Source organism: Rhinoraja longicauda, chromosome 8 (assembly GCF_053455715.1).
Source record: "Rhinoraja longicauda isolate Sanriku21f chromosome 8, sRhiLon1.1, whole genome shotgun sequence".
Lineage (NCBI taxonomy): Eukaryota > Metazoa > Chordata > Chondrichthyes > Rajiformes > Arhynchobatidae > Rhinoraja > Rhinoraja longicauda.
In genome coordinates, this window is record NC_135960.1 from 23,427,299 (window position 1) to 23,447,802 (window position 20,504).

General features: G+C 42.0%; 1 protein-coding gene across 1 annotated transcript in view; it reads left to right on the forward strand.

Annotated features, from left to right (window-relative positions):
* The first annotated feature begins 3,217 nt into the window (after positions 1-3,217).
* The window catches only part of dars1 (aspartyl-tRNA synthetase 1), a 50,383-nt gene continuing 33,096 nt past the window's right edge, over positions 3,218-20,504 (forward strand). The window contains exons 1-6 of the mRNA XM_078403393.1: positions 3,218-3,378; positions 11,668-11,764; positions 13,215-13,241; positions 15,721-15,778; positions 16,503-16,595; positions 18,026-18,128. Of these exons, the coding sequence (XP_078259519.1) occupies positions 3,356-3,378; positions 11,668-11,764; positions 13,215-13,241; positions 15,721-15,778; positions 16,503-16,595; positions 18,026-18,128 (401 nt within the window). The 5' untranslated portion in view covers positions 3,218-3,355. The remainder of the gene's footprint in view (positions 3,379-11,667; positions 11,765-13,214; positions 13,242-15,720; positions 15,779-16,502; positions 16,596-18,025; positions 18,129-20,504) is intronic.

Below are 20,504 nucleotides of genomic sequence, written 5' to 3' on the forward strand. Positions count from 1 at the left end.
TGGGCGACTCTCATACTGAAGCACTTAGAAGAATTGAAAGACATCTGCCAATCTCCTTCCTATTTGACTAGAGCATCAAGGTCTTGTTGGAGACTCTCCGAATCCTCCATGGATCGTATTCTATTATAGAGAATACAATCATCCGCAGAGTCTGACATTTGAGTGGACCTTCAAAGGCAGATCATTGATGTATGCCAAAAAAAAGGAAGGGGTCCCAGGACTGCACCCTGGGGAACCCCAGATAAGACTTTAGCTCTGATGGAAGAAAACTTTCCAACACAACCTGTTGGTGCCTTTGCCAGTTGGCGATGCCTGGGTTACGGGTAAGTATTCTGCAGGGCCAGTGTTACAGGGGAGTATTCTGCAGGGCCAGTGTTACAGGGAAGTATTCTGCAGGGCCAGTGTTACAGGTGAGTATTTTGCAGGGCCGGTGACTATTACAGGGGAGTATTCTGCAGGGCCGGTGTTACAGGGGAGTATTCTGCAGGACCGGTGTTACAGGGGAGTATTCTGCAGGGCCGGTGTTACAGGGGAGTATTCTGCAGGGCCGGTGTTACAGGGGAGTATTCTGCAGGGCCGGTGTTACAGGGGAGTATTCTGCAGGGCCGGTGTTACAGGGGAGTATTCTGCAGGGCCGGTGTTACAGGGGAGTATTCTGCAGGGCCGGTGTTACAGGGGAGTATTCTGCAGGGCCGGTGTTACAGGGGAGTATTCTGCAGGGCCGGTGTTACAGGGGAGTATTCTGCAGGGCCGGTGTTACAGGGGAGTATTCTGCAGGGCCGGTGTTACAGGGGAGTATTCTGCAGGGCCGGTGTTACAGGGGAGTATTCTGCAGGGCCGGTGTTACAGGGGAGTATTCTGCAGGGCCAGTGTTACAGGGGAGTATTCTGCAGGGCCAGTGTTACAGGTGAGTATTTTGCAGGGCCGGTGACTATTACAGGGGAGTATTCTGCAGGGCCGGTGTTACAGGGGAGTATTCTGCAGGGCCGATGTTACAGGGGAGTATTCTGCAGGGCCAGTGTTACAGGTGAGTATTTTGCAGGGTCGGTGACTATTACAGGGGAGTATTCTGCAGGGCCGGTGTTACAGGGGAGTATTCTGCAGGGCCGGTGTTACAGGGGAGTATTCTGCAGGGCCAGTGTTACAGGGGAGTATTCTGCAGGGCCAGTGTTACAGGGGAGTATTCTGCAGGGCCGGTGTTACAGGGGAGTATTCTGCAGGGCCGGTGTTACAGGGGAGTATTGTGCAGGGCCGGTGTTACAGGGGAGTATTCTGCAGGGCCGGTGTTACAGGGGAGTATTCTGCAGGGCCGGTGTTACAGGGGAGTATTCTGCAGGGCCGGTGTTACAGGGGAGTATTCTGCAGGGCCAGTGTTAAAGGGGAGTATTCTGCAGGGCCAGTGTTGCAGGGGAATATTCTGCAGGGCCAGTGTTACAGGGGAGTATTCTGCAGGGCCAGTGTTACAGGGGAGTATTCTGCAGGGCCAGTGTTACAGGGGAGTATTCTGCAGGGCCAGTGTTCCAGGGGAGAATTCTGCAGGGCCAGTGTTTTCTGCAGGTGTTACAGGGGAGTATTCTGCAGGGCCAGTGTTACAGGGGAGTATTCTGCAGGGCCAGTGTTGCAGGGGAGTATTCTGCAGGGCCGGTGTTACAGGGGAGTATTCTGCAGGGCCAGTGTTACAGGGGAGTATTCTGCAGGGCCAGTGTTACAGGGGAGTATTCTGCAGGGCCGGTGTTACAGGGGAGTATTCTGCAGGGCCGGTGACTATTACAGGGGAGTATTCTGCAGGGCCAGTTACAGGGGAGTATTCTGCAGGGCCAGTGTTACAGGGGAGTATTCTGCAGGGCCAGTGTTACAGGGGAGTATTCTGCAGGGCCAGTGTTACAGGGGAGTATTCTGCAGGGCCAGTGTTCCAGGGGAGTATTCTGCAGGGCCAGTGTTCCAGGGGAGTATTCTGCAGGGCCAGTGTTACAGGGGAGTATTCTGCAGGGCCAGTGTTACAGGGGAGTATTCTGCAGGGCCAGTGTTACAGGGGAGTATTCTGCAGGGCCAGTGTTACAGGGGAGTATTCTGCAGGGCCAGTGTTACAGGGGAGTATTCTGCAGGGCCAGTGTTACAGGTGAGTATTTTGCAGGGCCGGTGACTATTACAGGGGAGTATTCTGCAGGGCCGGTGTTACAGGGGAGTATTCTGCAGGGCCGATGTTACAGGGGAGTATTCTGCAGGGCCAGTGTTACAGGTGAGTATTTTGCAGGGTCGGTGACTATTACAGGGGAGTATTCTGCAGGGCCGGTGTTACAGGGGAGTATTCTGCAGGGCCGGTGTTACAGGGGAGTATTCTGCAGGGCCGGAGTTACAGGGGAGTATTCTGCAGGGCCTGTGTTACAGGGGAGTATTCTGCAGGGCCGGTGTTACAGGGGAATATTCTGCAGGGCCGGTGTTACAGGGGAGTATTGTGCAGGGCCGGTGTTACAGGGGAGTATTCTGCAGGGCCGGTGTTACAGGGGAGTATTCTGCAGGGCCAGTGTTACAGGGGAGTATTCTGCAGGGCCGGTGTTACAGGGGAGTATTCTGCAGGGCCGGTGTTACAGGGGAGTATTCTGCAGGGCCGGTGTTACAGGGGAGTATTCTGCAGGGCCAGTGTTGCAGGGGAATATTCTGCAGGGCCAGTGTTACAGGGGAGTATTCTGCAGGACCAGTGTTACAGGGGAGTATTCTGCAGGGCCAGTGTTACAGGGGAGTATTCTGCAGGGCCAGTGTTCCAGGGGAGAATTCTGCAGGGCCAGTGTTTTCTGCAGGTGTTACAGGGGAGTATTCTGCAGGGCCAGTGTTACAGGGGAGTATTCTGCAGGGCCAGTGTTGCAGGGGAGTATTCTGCAGGGCCGGTGTTACAGGGGAGTATTCTGCAGGGCCAGTGTTACAGGGGAGTATTCTGCAGGGCCGGTGTTACAGGGGAGTATTCTGCAGGGCCAGTGTTCCAGGGGAGTATTCTGCAGGGCCAGTGTTCCAGGGGAGTATTCTGCAGGGCCAGTGTTCCAGGGGAGTATTCTGCAGGGCCAGTGTTCCAGGGGAGAATTTTGCAGGGCCAGTGTTGCAGGGGAGTATTCTGCAGGGCCAGTGTTTTCTGCAGGTGTTACAGGGGAGTATTCTGCAGGGCCAGTGTTGCAGGGGAGTATTCTGCAGGGCCGGTGCTGCCGCCTGGATCCAACGGCGCGGATCGCTGTTGCACCCGGAGCAGGATTGACGTACAGGCAGCCACTTCCGATCTGTGGCGACTGCTCGGTGGGACAGAGTTCGAGCCACATTCCCACAGTCGTTTAAAAAAAAAGGGTTGATATAAAAAGGAATCGCCACCATGACGAAGGAACAGGGCGCGGGGTAAGGACTAAACCTGGAAATGTGGCCAAGATCGCTCAAAGCGTAGCAGAGCCTCCCGTTTTGCTGGTGTTGCATCATCCCCGCAGGACTCTCCTCCTCCAGCCCAGGCCTGAACTCAACCCTCCTCCCCCGGTCCATTCCTCTCACCCCCTCCCTCTTGGGTCTTTGCCCCCCCGCCCCTTTCCCCAGGGTCTTTCCTCACCACCCCCCCCTTTCCCCTTTCCCCAGGGTCTTTCCTCACCACCCCCCACCCCCTTTCCCCTTTCCCCAGGGTCTTTCCTCACCACCTCCCCCTTTCCCCAGGGTCTTCCCCCTTTCCCCAGGGTCTTCCCCCTTTCCCCAGGGTCTTTCCTCACCACCTCCCCCTTTCCCCAGGGTCTTTCCCCAGGGTCTTCCCCCTTTCCCCAGGGTCTCTCCTCACCACCTCCCCCTTTCCCCAGGGTCTTTCCTCGCCACCTCCCCCTTTCCCCAGGGTCTTTCCTCACCCCCTCCCTCCCCCCCCCCCCCCCCTTCCCCAGGGTCACGTTCTCCCTGTGACCTTGGGGGTTTCCTCAAGGTTTAATTTAGTTTAGAGCTTGTTCCCAAGCTGCATCTTTCAATCAAATCAGTCAGGCATTATATCCTTGCCAGTTGGGAAGCTGTATAATATCCTTGATATAAGAAAATAACTGCAGATGCTGGTACAAATCGATTTATTCAAAAAATGCTGGAGTAACTCAGCAGGTCAGGCAGCATCTCGGGAGAGAAGGAATGGGTGACGTTTTGGGTCGAGACCCTTCTTCAGACTGATCAAATCCTTGGTAGCTGCAGTGGGGCCTAAATTGTCACTGGGTTATGTGTTCAACTACAACAACAAAAAATTGGTATCTATTTGTAGTATTTCTTCCAATTTGATGCCATGCTTTACAAAGTTTGTGGTGAGATTAGCAATGGTACTCTGAGCATACCAGAATAGAGTTAGGGGTGAAAAAGCGTGAGATTGATAAATCATTCAAGAAGGTTAAAGTGACGATAGGGGTATTTGAAATCATGAATTGTTTTAATTGAATAAGTAAGGGAAATTGTTTCCTATGGCAGAAAAAAACATTTGTCAGAGAACAAGTATTTAAAGGATCTCAGCATCTTCATGGATGTATGTTACAATGGACTTGAAATCTATACTATTTATATAGGTACACTTCAGGGTTTATTTCTGTCTTTGGCAAAATTGGGCATTTTTGTTCATTTAAATGAGAACTTCATTCAAATAAATCAACTTTCAGTTTCTTTTACAAATTCCAAATAAATTGCCAATGACAATTGTCACATAGAGACACAGCATGAAGACAGATCCTTTGGCCCAACATGTCCATGCCAATCATCATATACCAATTTACACTAATCCTCCATTACGCCCATTTTAATCTTCCCATAATCCTGTCAAATCTTCCTATGTTCTGCCACTCACACTCGCACTTGGACAATTTGCAGTGGCCAATTAATCTACTATCCCACATTTCTTTGGGATGTGAGAAGAAACGGGAGCATTGGAGAAAACTTATGCAGTCACACGGAGAACATGTAAGCTGACAGACAGTGTGTCTGAAGAAGGGTCTCGACCTGAAACCTATTCCTTTTCTCCAAAAATGCTGTCTGATGAGTTACTCCAGCTTTTTGTGTCTTATCATCGACAGCATTAGAGATCAGGATTGAACCAGGATTGCTGGAACTGTGAAGCAGAGACTCTACCTGCAATAAATACAGGCAGTTTAACTATAAATGAGCTTCCATAACACGAATTGTATATAATGTAAATGATTAATTAGGAAACAGTATCTGTATTATACAGGCCAAATGTTAGTTTAAGTTAACCTTTATGTGGTTATCTGTCGTTGCTTTTCACTTTGTATGGCTGTATGGTAACTCAAATTTCACTGTACCTTAATTGGTACATGTGCCAATAAACTCACCTTGAAACCTTGGAATTGGTTATAACGCTATTTCAATTGGGAACGAGAGAACTACTTAAATGCTCTACTTGAAAATTGACAAGCTAAATAAAGCTGTCTTTGATTTAAACAGATTGGTGGGGGGGGGGGGGTGGCAGTTTCCATGTAACGTCCGCACAGTTATCGGACACCGATATCTCTTCAGAACACAGCTGCTACTTTAACCACAGGTGGCCTGGGAAATTGACAAGCAATCGCTACCATTGACACTTGTGCAATGTTACTCTATTAAACCATGTAACATACATCCTTTAGTATTTTTAAATAGTAACAAAAATAAACCTATCGTTATTAAATGTAATAAACTTATTGGTATTGAAAAGATCATAATTTTTGAAAATCCAGTGGGGAAAAAATAACTTTGGTATTACAAGTCTGCAACTCTCTAGCCACTAGACTTCTTTCTTCCATTGACACAATTGTCTTTATAACACTATTTTCCATAATGCACCTTTTGCGTGCTCCCAAAACTGTAATATATGGTGCATTTTAGTTGATGGTACTATGGAAAACTGCCGACTATCTGCTGTGTATGGCTTTGTTAGTTGCTGACTTTTGTGTTGCAACTTAGAAATCGCGAATTAACTTGAGTTCAAGTGGAAATGTCAAATACTAGAGAGCATTGCTTTTAAGTGAGAAGAGGAAAGTTTAAAGGAGATTTAAGAGACAAGTTTTTTTGCAGGTAGCCTGGAATGTGCAGTCAGGGAAGGTGATGGACGCTGATATGATAGCAAAATTTAAGAGACATTTGACAGACGGATGAATAGACAGAAAATGGGGCTAGATGGACGATGTCCAGGCCGATGTGCAGTTTAAAATAGCACCATAGTCAGCACAGACATTGTGGGCTGAAGGGCCTGTTCCTTTGCTGTTCTATGTTCTATCAAGGGCGGCATAGTAGCGGTAGAGCTGCTGCTTCGCAGTGCTAGAGACTGGGGTTCAATCCTGACCTCGGGTGCTGTCTGTGTGGTTTGCATGTTCTCCCTGTGACCATATGGGTTTCGAACAAGTGCTATGGTTTCTTCCCACATTCCAAAACTGTGCAGGTTTGTAAGTTGATTAGCCACTGTAAATTGCCCCTAGTATGTTATGGGATAACTAATGTGAACAGATGATCAATGGTCAATGTGGACTCAGTGGGCCGAAGAGCCTGTTTCCATGCTGTATCTCTAAACCAAAATGTGCTAGCAGATCTTATCTCTTGCCCCAGTGGTGGACTGAGTCAAAGGAAGGACCACAGATGTATCCAGGTCAGATTATTTGCATTTGGCTGTGAAGAATCTCACCTGGTACATCTAATGCTAAGGAACCAGGTGCACTTTGTATTTGGCTCCTTTGCTTTGAGTTGGCCATAGCTGCCGTATGTAGGGCAACCCCCCGTTTGAATGTGGTTGACATTGTTTGGATTGGTAAGACCAGGTAACTTTTGGTTTGGCTTAGAGATGCGGCATGGAAGTAGGCCCTTCGGCCCGAGTATACACTGAACATCGATCGCCTGTTCACTGTAGTTCTATGTTATCCCACTTTTGCACTCACTCCCTTTACATTCGGAGCAATTTACACAAGCCAATTAACCTACAATTTAAGTAAAAGTATTAAAAACAAATTACTTGTATATTTACGTCATCAGAGACATTTAAAAAATGTTCAAACACCTTAGACAGCAATGAACTACTAAAAGCTCATAAGCATATGCTGAAGGTATGGCCTTGTGATCTGCCACCTGAGATTCCCTCGACATCAGTTGAACATGTAGGAGAAATCAGAAGTGAATGCAACTAAACTGAGTTCCGTGAGACCCTCTCTCACTGCTCTCCTCTGAGATTTCTACCGCTGGCCTTTTCCCATCCCCAATTCCCACTCCCTCTTTCAGTCTGAAGAAGGGTTCGGACCGGAAACGTCAGCCATCCTTTTTCTCCAGGGATACTACCTGACCCGCTGAATTAGTGCAGCACTTTGTGTCTATCTTCAGTATAAAGTAGCATCTGCTGTTCCTTTGTTCTCAGCGACTTCCCCCCCCCACCCTCCGCTGGGTTCCTTCTTTGTCCTTGGCGGTTACCACCCCCCTCCCCCACCATCCCTCTTTGTTCACAGTGGTCCAAATGCCTCTCCGCGCGGCTTGTCCTCAGCCTGCTATCTCTCCGTGGCTCGTCCACAGCCTGACCGCCTCCTTCCCTCATACGTTTCAGTTTAGTTTATTGTCACGTGAACAGCTTTTTGTTGCATGTTAACCAGTCAGCAGAAAGACAATAAATGATTACAATCGATCCATTTTCAGTGTATAGACATGATAAGAGAATAACATTCAGTGCAAGGTAAAGCCAACAAGTCTGATCAAGGATAATCCGAGGGTCATCAAAGAAGTAGAGTCGTTCAGCACTGCTCTCTGGTTATGGTAGGATGATTCAGTTGCCTGATAACAGCTGAGAAGAAACTGTCCCCGAATTTGGTGGTGTGTGTTTTCACACTTCTATACCCTTTGGCTGATGGGAGAGGAGAGAAGAGGGAGTGGCCAGGGTGCGGCTCATCCTTGATTATGCTGCTGACCTTGCCGAGGCAGCATGAGGTATCCGTCCCCTCTGGTCCTTCAGCCTTCGTGCCCCGGGGAGTGCCTCCCACAGCCAACCTTTCCCTCAGTATATGAACATCACCCATTCCTTTTCAGAGATGCTGCCTGTCCCGCTGAGTTATTCCAGCTTTTTGTGTCTGTCTTCTATTTAAACCAGCATCTGCAGTTCCTTCCTACACCCTCAGTATATGTTGTTGTTTTCACATTTTAGAACCAGGGTTCTGAGGTTTCGAGACACTAGATGATTTGGGCAGAGACGGTAAAGCTGCCATTATTGCCTTCGTTCCTCTAAAGTAACCAGTGGATAGAAGTATGCAAGTTCAGTTTCAACTATGCAAGTTTTCAAGACCACAGAATATTTGATTTGGACAAAAGGGCTAAAACTGTCAATATTGTCCTTCCTCCAAAGAAACCTACTTGGCCTATTATCGAGAAATTAATTATCCAAATTGGACCTGTTCTTAACTAATGGCATGAATAGTTGATTGTTTTTGGTATTTAGTGTTATGAACATAAATGATAATATTTTCAATCTAATGCTGTGACATGGCTCTTACTCATTTTTTCAATCTAATGCTATGACATGGCTCTTACTCATTTTGGAAAGGATTTCTTATTGGCATTTTGCCCACTTCTGATAGTGGATTTTATCATTTTTCATGCTTTGGCCTAAGTGTTATGTGAAGGAAATCACTGTTAGGATTTCCTATTTACCAGAGGAAACGTTTGAAGCTGACTTTTCTGTATTGTCCCACCATTCAAAAAAGCTGCAGGTGTAACCATTCACAATCTTAAACAGCTGGACTTTAAAGTAAACATTGATTTTGATTTTGGCTTTGCATGGATTTGAACCAGGATTGTGACAATGCTGGTAAATATTATTCTTATACTGAATTAAATCTGGATGAATTCCCACACAAAACCTGCTTGGTTAACACTACCACCAAACATTACACAATAATTTCCATTGGCAATTCGTTAATTTAAACATTTAACCTATGTCAGTCAAGGCAAAGACCACTTGGATTTCCCAATGTACAAATTGATTTTTAAAAAAAAATAATAATGATATTTCCATCCAGCCCCACTCCACCCCTCAGTGTTCTCTCCTGTGCCTTAAACAGACTTGGATTTCTTGATCTCTTTGTAGCTCAGAGGTTTATTGTTGAGTATGAGATTGGTGCACATTCCTACCTTGTGATATTATAATCAATGGCAGCATGTCATTCCATTAGGAATCATAATTTGTGATCCCAAGAATTATCCCATGGATGATTGAGTTTAAATATGGGGAGCATTTGATTGCTCTGGGCTCTCACTGGAGTTAGAAGGATATGGGGGGGGATCTCATTGAAATCTACCAAATATTGAAAGGCCTAGAAAGAGTGGATATGGAGAGGATGTTTCCAGTAGTGGGAAAGTCTAACACCAGAGAGCACAGCCTCAGTATAAAAGTAAGTACCTTTAATATAGAGATGAGGAGAAATATCTTTATTCAGAGGATGGTGATTTTGTGGAATTCATTGCCATAGATGGCTGTGGAGGGCAAGTCGTTGTATATTTTTAAAGAGGAGATTGATATGTTCTTGAGAAGGAAGGAGAATGGGGTTGAGAGAGAAAAATAGATGCCTTGATCAAATGGCAGAGCTGACTTGATGGGCCAAATGGCCTAATGTATGTTCTTGTGTTGTGTGTAACCGAATATCCTGTTTATTATCTTCACCAGCTACAGACTACAGTTTCACTGATGCATCAATATCAATAAACTACTCTCTCACTTGGAGACGTGCATTTGTTTTCTACCTCCGATTTATTTATCTGTCAATAATGTTATCATCATCCATCTACCAATAATACTTGGCACATTAACCCAATTTCGTAATCTTTCACAGATTACAGAGCTCAGGTTCACCAGTTATCGCAACACATAAGTAACAATACAAAGGTCACCGCTAATACCACCCAAGTCACGTAACTTTGAAAACCTTCCAGTACTTCCTTAAAGAATTTGCCAGATTTCCAAGGAGGTGTCACCTTCAAACCCCACAGAATCAATTAAACGTTGATCATGATGTTTGTCTTGGCATTATTCAATGGGGTTGGGAAAGGATGGATCTTGACGTATGGTGTTCAACAGCCAGTGATTCAGAACATGAAGGTTGAAAATATTGCAGATGTTAGTAGACAATAGGCACTGGATTTGGGTGATGGAGGCCAAGCAATGGGAAAGGTTAGGGCAGGGGAAGTATGAAGCAATTTAAATTGAAGATCGTTTTAAATTTGTGAAATTAAACTATTGCTTATCCGGAAGGATATTGAGGGTAGGTGAGCGGGACTTGGAGAAAAATAAGAGGCAGTAGAATTTTGGACAGCAGTAAAGATTCGAGTTAGGAGATGCGTAGTCTTGAAGGTTCAATAGCCATTGAGCTGAGGAACAGGATAGGCATGTTTTACACTTTCTTATGACACAAAAGGACTCAATTCAGCCCATCTGAATGTGTACTGTTTTATTCAAAGCATCCTATTTCCCACCACTAATTCAAAATGTAACCAACTTTAATCATGTTCCCATCGATCTATCACCCAACTACTATAGTGGCCAATTATTCTACCAATCCACACATCTTTGGGGTGTGTGATAAAAAACAGTTCCTGAGGGAAACCCATCCAGTCAAAGGGAGATTGTGCAAACTCCACACAGGAAGTAGCGGAGGTCGGGATTGAACTTGGTTGCTGGAGTTGTGAGGCAGCCACTATAGTGGCTGTGCCATTGTGCACTTTAAAAAGAATCTGTAGTTTAAAGCTCAGCCATGATCATGCAAGATGCTGAACGTGCAGGCAAGCTCCTGCTAGGGAGTGTAACAAATGGCAATGGCACAGGATACATTCATAAGTTTAAAAAAAAGAAAATACAAAAAATACTGGGATCTTTTGTTACAGTGAAATGAACAGAACTGCATATGTTGGGTGATGGTCTGGAATTATTCTACCGTTAGCATTGTGTTTAATGCAAACCATTTAATTTTAATAACAAAGGATAGTCTCTGGACTTCAAGACTTCTACCAAGTCTGCTGCTTATCACTCCACAGCATCTGTTGTAGGCATATTGCATTTATGGAATTACAGAACAGCTTTTTGATAGCCCAGGCTTTTGAGTGTATAAGCCAACAGTAGATGAGAACTAATTTCTTCTTCCTCCACTGGGAGATCACACTAAGTCTGAATCTAGTCCGTTACGATTGTGTTTTATCTATATATCCCATTCATGTGCATTCTATTTTCAGTGGAAGTAACAAGATGACTGGGAAGGTTTGAACTTAAGCCTTTCTCTCTTTGTTTTCCTTACAGCTGGTATCCCATAATAAAAGTTCATCTGCGTTTATTTCCTGCAGAAGTAGTTTGATAATTGAATGCTAAATGGATTATTTGTCCACTTTGATCTATTATAGCTGTTTTTGTTAAAGGCAATATTGTGCGTAATAAAGCATTGCACATTTACAATATTGTAAAATACAATTTTTTGGAATGCAAAATATAAACAAGAGCTTTATCTAGAAATTACGTGATCATCTTCGCATCCAGTAGAATTTAGCCTACTTTCTAATAATTTCTTACTGTCTTAAAGGATGTGTATGAAATGGATAATAGATAGAATTAATAAGGTGACTTTAATAGATTTTGAATTGCTTTTTCAAACATATTTCAATGATTGCCACCATTTGAACTTGCAGTATTTCAGAGGAGCAAGCACAGTCGAAAAAAGCAACAAAGAAACTCCAGAAAGAAGCTGAAAAGGCTGCTAAGAAGGCAGAAAAGCAAGCCAAATTGGTTGGTTTGAAAATACTATCAAATGCATGCAATTGCTTTGACCAATTGTGAAATATAGTTAACTAGACGATTTTGATTTGGAGATATATACCTTTTGCAATTTTTAAATAAAAGCTAAGTTATTATATAATATATTGTCCAAGCTTTACAGGTTAGCATGCTTTTAATCTAGTGTTTAGTATCAAAGACAATTAACCTCTTTTATGAAGTCCAATCTTCCACTCAAATGTGCATTGTGAAGTTGCATTGTAGATTAGAAGATTACAGCAGTTAGTGCAGGAAATACGTTTCTATTTTAATTCACAAGCAGTATTTTGTGTTTAGTATTTCTCCAGGTTTTTTTACTCTTTCCCAGGCGTTAGTGACTCATGTTATCTCCAATTCTTTGTTGTCAGCACGTTTCTGGGGCTTTACCCAATGGATATTCTTCATTAGAGAGCACCAACAGGCTTTTTAATCATGGGAAGTATCACATCCCAATCTACTCTTTTCTTTGCCTGAAGTTCACAAAATGGACATTTATCAACAAGTGATAAACTAGAGGGGTCCAGGATTTTGCTTTGCTTTTTCTCCCCTACATCCTCTTTCATGAGTTAAGGACCCTTTGGCTCTAAATGTAAACATAGAAACATAGAAAATAGATGCAGGAGGAGGCCATTTGCCCCTTCGAGCCAGCACCGCCATTCATTGTGATCATGGCTGATCATCCACAATCAGTAACCCGTGCCTGCCTTCTCCCCATATCCCTTGATTCCGCTTGCCCCTAGAGCTCAATCTAACTCTCTTTTAAATTCATCCAGTGAATTGGCCTCCACTGCCTTCTGTGGCAGAGAATTCCACAAATTCACAACTCTCTGGGTGAAAAAGGTCTTTCTCATCTCAGTTTTAAATGGTCTCCCCTATAAGACTGTGGCCCCTGGTTCTGGATTCCCCCAACATTGGGAACAATTTTCCTGCATATAGATTGTCCAGTCCTTTTATAATTTAACACATTTCTATAAGATCCCCTCTCATCCTTCTAAATTCCAGTGAGTACAAGCCCAGTCTTTCCAATCGTTCCTCATATGACAGTCCCACCATCCTGGGGATTAACCTCGTGAACGTACACTGCACTCCCTCAATAATGTAGTACCACATTATCTCTTTGTCTCAGACTAGCTAACTCATTGTGTACGGATTAAAATTATTTGGCTCAGCACCCAGCTACCAGGTCATCAAGATTTTGACAAAATTGCTTTAAGAGTGCAATTTAAAGAAAATGTGTTGAAACATAATTATGGTGATAATTCAGATATTTGAATTAAATATATTAAACAACAATTTGTATAATTGACTGACAATCATAAATAATGGCATGTCAAATTTGATATCAGTCTCCAGTCTTAAATTTGTGTAGTTTAATTCAAAAAGACATGATTCATGTAACTAAGGTTTACTAATGTTTCCATAGGCAGCAGAAAATCAAGCAGATGAACAGGTTGGTGTATATCAAAATTAAAGATCTTAAGTTACTTTTCAATTGTTAAAAATTAATTACTGTAATCATTATAGTGTCATTAACTAACTTTGCAAAAGTTAATGTAAAACATTTTACCATTAATATGTCTGAAATTTCCAATTCACATTTAAGATTGGTTAACTGGCTTTCATCAGTGGCTGACATCAGTGAGGGTATTGAGTAGAGAAGTTGGGATGTTATTTTACACTTATACAATACATTGCTGAGGCCTCTTTTTGAATATTGTGTTCAGCTTTGGTCATCCAGTTATAGGAAGGATGTTAAACTCGGAAAAAGTGCAGAGAAGATTTAGGAGGATTTTGCCAGGACTTGACGGCCTGAGCTATAGGGAGAAGCTGGGCAGGTTAGGACTTTATTCCTTGAAGTGCATAGAGGTGTACAAGTACATGAGGGGAATAGATAAGGTGAATGCACAGTCATTTACCCTGAGTAGGGGAATCGAGAATCAGAGGTCATCGGTTTAAGGTGAAATTGGAATGATTTAAAAGGAACTTGTGGGGCAATCTTTTCACAGTGGTGAGTAAATGAAATAAGCTGCCGGGGGAGGTAGTTGAGGCAGGTATTGTAACAACATTTAAAAGACATTTGGACAGGTACATGAATAGGAAAGGTGTAGATGAATATGGGTCAAACTCTGGCAGGTGGGACCAGTGTAGACAGAGCATCTGGATTGGCATGGGCAAGTTGGGCAGAAGGTTTCCATGCCATGTAACCATAAGACACTTTAACTTGCAAATGGAAAAAATGTGGCAGAGACCATGTTTTTATTACTGGAAAATGGTGGGCAAGTTTTTTTACCTTCCCTTCATGAACAGTTGGGGAGTGGGGAAATGATGATAAATATATCATGAGCACTTTTCTGTCCATAACCATTCCAATGATCTGGGCTTAATCATATTCAATGTTCTAGTAGATTTCATGGTTTATTATTAGAGAACACATCTGTTGTTGGGCTGTGCCTGTAATTGGATTCTGAGCTATTTTTAATTTAGGTTGAATTTCAGTCTTGGTCTTTAAGGCTGATGTTGTTGCAATATCAGAATTAGCATTTCAATGTATTTCAGCACAACATTCTGAAAATAATTTTGACCTAATTCGTGGGCACGACCTTGCATGTTCATTTAGTTAGGTGATTGTATTTTTTATGATTGCGCATAATGTACAATTTTTAATAAACTTCATAATTTGCAATAATGATAGATGTAGATGCAGTTTTGATTCTGCAGTTCATTTTAAGAATCCATTGTTCTACTGCTTTCCCAATCATGACCAATATTCTGGATGTATTCATTTGAATTATTCTGTTTCTCATGAAGGTTAATGAAAATATATCAACAATTATTTTAATATGACTTGGATGAAGGGATTAAAAGTACCATTAGCTAATTTGCAGATGATACAAAGCTGGGTGGTAGTGTGAACTGTGAGGAAGATGCTATGAGGTTGCAGGCTGACTTGGACAGGTTGTGTGAGTGGGCGGATGCATGGCAGATGCAGTTTAATGTGGATAAGTGTGAGGTTATCCACTTTGGTGGTAAGAATAGGAAGGCAGAGTATTATCTGAATGGTGTCAAGTTAGGAACAGGGGACGTACAACGAGATCTGGGTGTCCTAGTGCATCAGTCACTGAAAGGAAGCATGCAGGTACAGCAGGCAGTGAAGAAAGCCAATGGAATGTTGGCCTTCATAACAAGAGGAGTTGAGTATAGGAGCAAAGAGGTCCTTCTGCAGTTGTACAGGGCCCTAGTGAGACCGCACCTGGAGTACTGTGTGCAGTTTTGGTCTCCAAATTTGAGGAAGGATATTCTTGCTATTGAGGGCGTGCAGCATAGGTTTACTAGGTTAATTCCCAGAATGGCGGGACTATCATATGTTGAAAGACTGGAGCGACTTGTATACACTGGAATTTAGAAGGATGAGAGTAGATCTTATCGAAACGTATAAGATTATTAAGGGGTTGGACACGTTCGAGGCAGGAAACATGTTCCCAATGTTGGTGGAGTCCAGAACAAGGGGCCACAGTTTAAGAATATGGGGTAGGCCATTTAGAACTGAGATGAGGAAAAACTTTTTCAGTCAGAGAGTTGTGAATCTGTGGAATTCTCTGCCTCAGAAGGCAGTGGAGGCCAATTCTCTGAATGCATTCAAGAGAGAGCTGGATAGAGCTCTTAAGGATAGCAGAGTCAGGGGGTATGGGGAGAAGGCAGGAACGGGGTACTGATTGAGAATGATCAGCCATGATCACCTTGAATGGCGGTGCTGGCTCGAAGGGCCGAATGGCCTCCTCCTGCACCTATTGTCTATTGTCTAATATATTTTATGTGATTTTATGCCAGGCACCTTGTGATTTATACGAACTAGCATCAAATTATCATCCATGTAATATTTATTGATTATATATAAACTTCTTGTGTATTAAAAATGGTTTCCGTTTCAGGATTTTGCTAAAGACAGATATGGAATTTTTCCAATGATACAATCACAAGAAAAGCTGGGTGAGTTTAATAATGAAGGACTTACAAATTATGAAGATAACGGAAAATGCGAGATGATCATCATTTTTAAAGAGTGTCTGAGTAAAAGTCTGGCTTGGATAGTTTCAAAAAAAGGCTTTATAAATCAAGGTAGACACAAAATGCTGGAGTAACTCAGCGGGTCAGGCAGCATCTCGGGAGAGAAGGAACGGGTGATGTTTCGGGTCGAGACCCTTCTTCAGTCTATACAGTGAGGGGGAACGTTTAATGAAGATGTGTGGGCCTGCAACACATTACTAGGCGTGATTGTGGTGCTGGAGGCAATTGCAATGTGAGATCGGTTTAACTTGGCATCACATTTGGCACAAACGTTGAGTGCCGAAGGACCCGTTCCTGTGTTACACTGTGCTTTGTTCAATGTTATCTACATCTCTAGATTTTGCATTTCCCTGACAGAATGCTAGGCTCATCGGGAACCTTTGAATTTTTACGAATGGCAAAAATAATAAAACTACTAACTTCTGAAGTAAGTTTAAATTATGAAGTTTGACCTTCTTTATTGGAGTGTAGTGATCCCATCTGATATCCATGTATTAAGAAAATATAATCTAGGAGATTTTCATAAGCTGCCTAACAAGATTATATATTTTGCATGTTCATTTGAGTATCTTGTTGTTTTGATCTTTGGGATGCCACTCTATTTTCTGAGTTAATTCTAAAACAGTGACATCTTCTTTACGTAAAGACCGTGTATTGGTTCATGTGAAAAATCTGACAGAAGATAAAGCCGACCAGATGGTCTGGCTCCGCTCCAGAGTCCACACCAGTAGAGCCAAAGGTAAGAACAACGCATTGCTGTATTGAGTTGTCTTTCCTTTTATGAGTTGGTCAACAGGAAACAGCTTTCTGGACGTAGAAAATTCTCATCATAAGAATAAGGCTTTAGTAAGAAGAAGGCTTACTTCAGCCCAAACAACAAATTGGATAACAAGTTTTGAACTTCTTGAAAATATAATAGAAAGTATGCACTTAACCAGTTTATGTAAAACATTTGATTGATTAACAGTGCTGCTTTCATTCTATGAATGGGGTCACCGGGAGCAATAAGTACCTCCTTTAGATGAATCCAACCACAACTATTCATTAAAAAACATGAATATTTTGTTTCTATTTAAATTTTTGTTTGGAGCCAAGAAAGATGGTAGGTCCAGTTAACAAATGTTTAAACTACCAATGTCAAATTAAACAAATAATCGATCATTAATCAGTTCACTACAGACTTAGAACTTTCGTTGGTAGTTGCATGTAGTATCATGGAATGCTACATGAGCTGAAGAGCTGTCTTTTGAATAAGATCTTAAACTAAGGTCCAGCTAACATTGTCATAAAAGAGAGGTGGAGGGCTTATGATATCCTGGTAAATACTTAGCTGTGGACAATTATCACAGTTATCCAAATTAGTTCTCATTTCTTGTCATTTCCTCAAAGGCTGCAAGAATTTCTTGACCTTTCAGCTTTCAAGAGAGGTCAAGGCTGAATTAGTCAAATAACATCATATTATTCCTGTTCATCATGTATGCCCTTATTTGAAAAATAAAGGAGCTGGAAATCAGTCCAATGTTTAGTAAATGATCGTCTTTGCCAGCTATACAGTTTTACATTATGGGTGTGAATCTGATGAGTCTTGGTTATTTATATTCCTCTAAAGTTACAGCGGAGGATATAAAAAATACTTGTAGCACCAACAGCCACTTAAGACTGTTCTACCTTTAAAAAAGAAGACCACTTTCCCATCCTATCCCAGTTTCATTTGCATCCCTTTGTACACCCCTTGACTTTGATATAATCATTAACTTGATATCCACATTACTTTTAAGTTTCATTTAAACACATTTAGTGGATTGCCCTTGTTAAATTAACTGAATTGGATTGTTACTAATATAGCTTGCTTGTTCCTGGCAGTAGATCTTTGTTAAAACTATTTTGGCAAGCTAAGAATTGGGAAGTATTTTTCCAAAAAATAAAAATTAGGTGTAAGACTCTGGAAATATACTTCAAATTATTGATTCAGTCTATGAGATTCTGAGTTGACATTTCTATTTAATGTAGGAGGACAGAAATGTTTTTCCACACGTGCTTCCTTCTAGTTTTAAAGGAAAAAGTCTGTGAATAACAAAAAAATTGTGACTCAGTTGAAAGAAACAAAAGAGTGCGCTAGGGGATCTTGTGTTATGTTGCACTCAATGCAAACTATTTTTATCTTCGCAGGGAAGCAGTGCTTTTTAGTTCTACGTCAACAGCAGTTTAACATCCAAGGACTTGTGGCAGTGGGAGACCATGTGAGCAAACAGATGGTCAAATTTGCTGCAAAGTGAGTTCAGGAATTACATCCTGTTGTCCGAAGTAGAAATATGAGGAAGAACAGTGTAGGGCTATTTTGTCTGCATGATTCTGATAAATATCATTGTATGTTCACAGTTCTTAAAAAATTGCATTCTTTTGATCTTCAAGCAGCAAAGAAATCTCAGACATATTAAAATTAGTGAATCCTGAATTATTTTGAAAAATCATGAAAATTAAATCTAATCTGGTATATTATGACAGAGGGACCTAATTGATGTCTACAAAATTATGAGAACCAAGGATTGGGCAGTGAGAAGGTTTTCCCCAGAACAGAAGTGTCTGAGACTAAAAGGCAGAGGTTTGAGGTAAGGGATGGGAGCATTAGAGTGGCTCAAAGAAATAATATTTTCAGCTGTGTGGTAGTTGGAATCCTCAAAGCACTGTCTGACGTGCTGGCAGAGACTGTCATAACATTTAAGAAGCATCCAGATGAGCCCTTAAATCACCAATGCAAAGATGGCTGTAGATAGAGTTCTGTAATATGGGTTTAGTATATATGTGTCCTTTTTGATGAGCATGGACATGGGCATGTTATCATGTTGTGCTGTTCTGCAATATCAATCCTTTATGGAACGTAGAACAGTACAGCATAGGAACGGCCCTTCGGTTCACAATGCCTGTGCTGAATATTATTCCAAGACCAATTCTTATCTGCTTGCACATAATCGATATCACTCCATTCCCTGCATATCCATGTGCCTATCCAAAAGTCTTGTATCTGCTTGCACCACCATCCCTGCATCGTGCTCCAGGCACTCGCCACCCTCTGTGTAAAACAACTCGCCTCCTTTAAACTTTGCCCCTCTTGCCTTAAAGCCGTGCTTTCTGGTATTTGATAATTTCATCCTAGGAAAAAAGTTCTGACTATGCAATCTATGCCTCTCAAAATTGTATACACTCTATCAGGTATTCCCTCAATCTCTGATGTTACACAGAAAGCGATCAAGTCTGTCTAACATCTCCCGGTAGCTAATCCCTCCTAATCCAGGCATCATTCAGGTAAATTTCCTCGGCATCCTATCCAAAGCCTTCCCATCCTTCATGTAATGGGCAGATTGTTCATTATGTTTGCTTCTGGGTGAGTAGCACCTTAGTTTTACGATTCTTCTCTTTGAAATCCTTCCAAGATCATCTCATCCCAATTTATATCTGCGCTACTTTCTTCAGCTCGACAAGATAACCGTGACAGAAATAAGTCAATCCAATTTGATGATTTGACCTACTCAGTTAAGTGGAATTAAGTAGAAAGGTTATTTGTGGATAGAAAGAATGTAATAAGAATGCCTCTTGCATTATATTTATCTGGTGTTGTCTCGCTCCCTTCATCATCACTTTTTTCTTTATTCTGCCTTTACCAATGTCTGCTACTCTCTTCCACTGTCTACAACTCAGCCATCTCTGACTTATGGTTGCTGGGCCGCTTGCCACTATTTTTCCAAAAAACAGATTGATAACTAGTTGACTGATCATTAATTTAAAATCATTTCCACAAGAAAAAATAGAATTTTTCTACATAAAGGAATTTTATGATCATGACTATCGTGACTATTTGACATGGGGCTCAAAGCATTTTCAACAGAAATTCCATTTCTGAATTTTAGTTTTTTTTAACTTATTTATAGAAAATGAAGATTAAAGAAAAAGCTAGAGTCTGGCACTATACTAGATAGCTCTTTCAAGGAACGAGCGCAGTTTGGGAATCTTGGATTTTTAAAATATAATGTACATGTCGTGATGTAGTGTGTTTAAAATATCTTTTAAGAATATTTTGGATCAAATTCTCTAATTTTTAAACGGTTTAACAATTTTTTAGGTTTTAAAGATTTTTTTCTTAAAGATTCAACATCCTATTGTGCAATTGTATGGTTGTGTTGTTTAAAATAGATATCCTGACGGATGTTTTTGCAAGGGTGATTACAGGTTGCTGGTCAGTAAAGGGCATTGTAAACTTATAGTTGTATGTGATCACTTTACAGCAGACTTTTTCACAGATGGCTCTGCTTGATTGTGTTAAACTGATATGGCTGGCTTAACAGACGCGACAGGAAATTTAGTTGCACCTGTCTCAGTTCATAAGCGATATTTTTGTGTATGAGTGTGATCACAGATTAAACGGAAGGTTACTAGTTAGCAAAATGTGTTGTGTCTGTATGTGCCTATAATATACGCACTGCCTGCTCATGCAAGAAATGCCCACTTAAAGAAAGGACAAATGTCTCCATTTGTATTTTCTTAATTAGAACAAAGAACAGTACAGCCCTTTCGCCTACATGATTCTCTGAGAATCTCTTGGCAAATTTAAAGTCTCCTCTCATTGTAAAAAAAAAGTTATGGATTTAGCTCT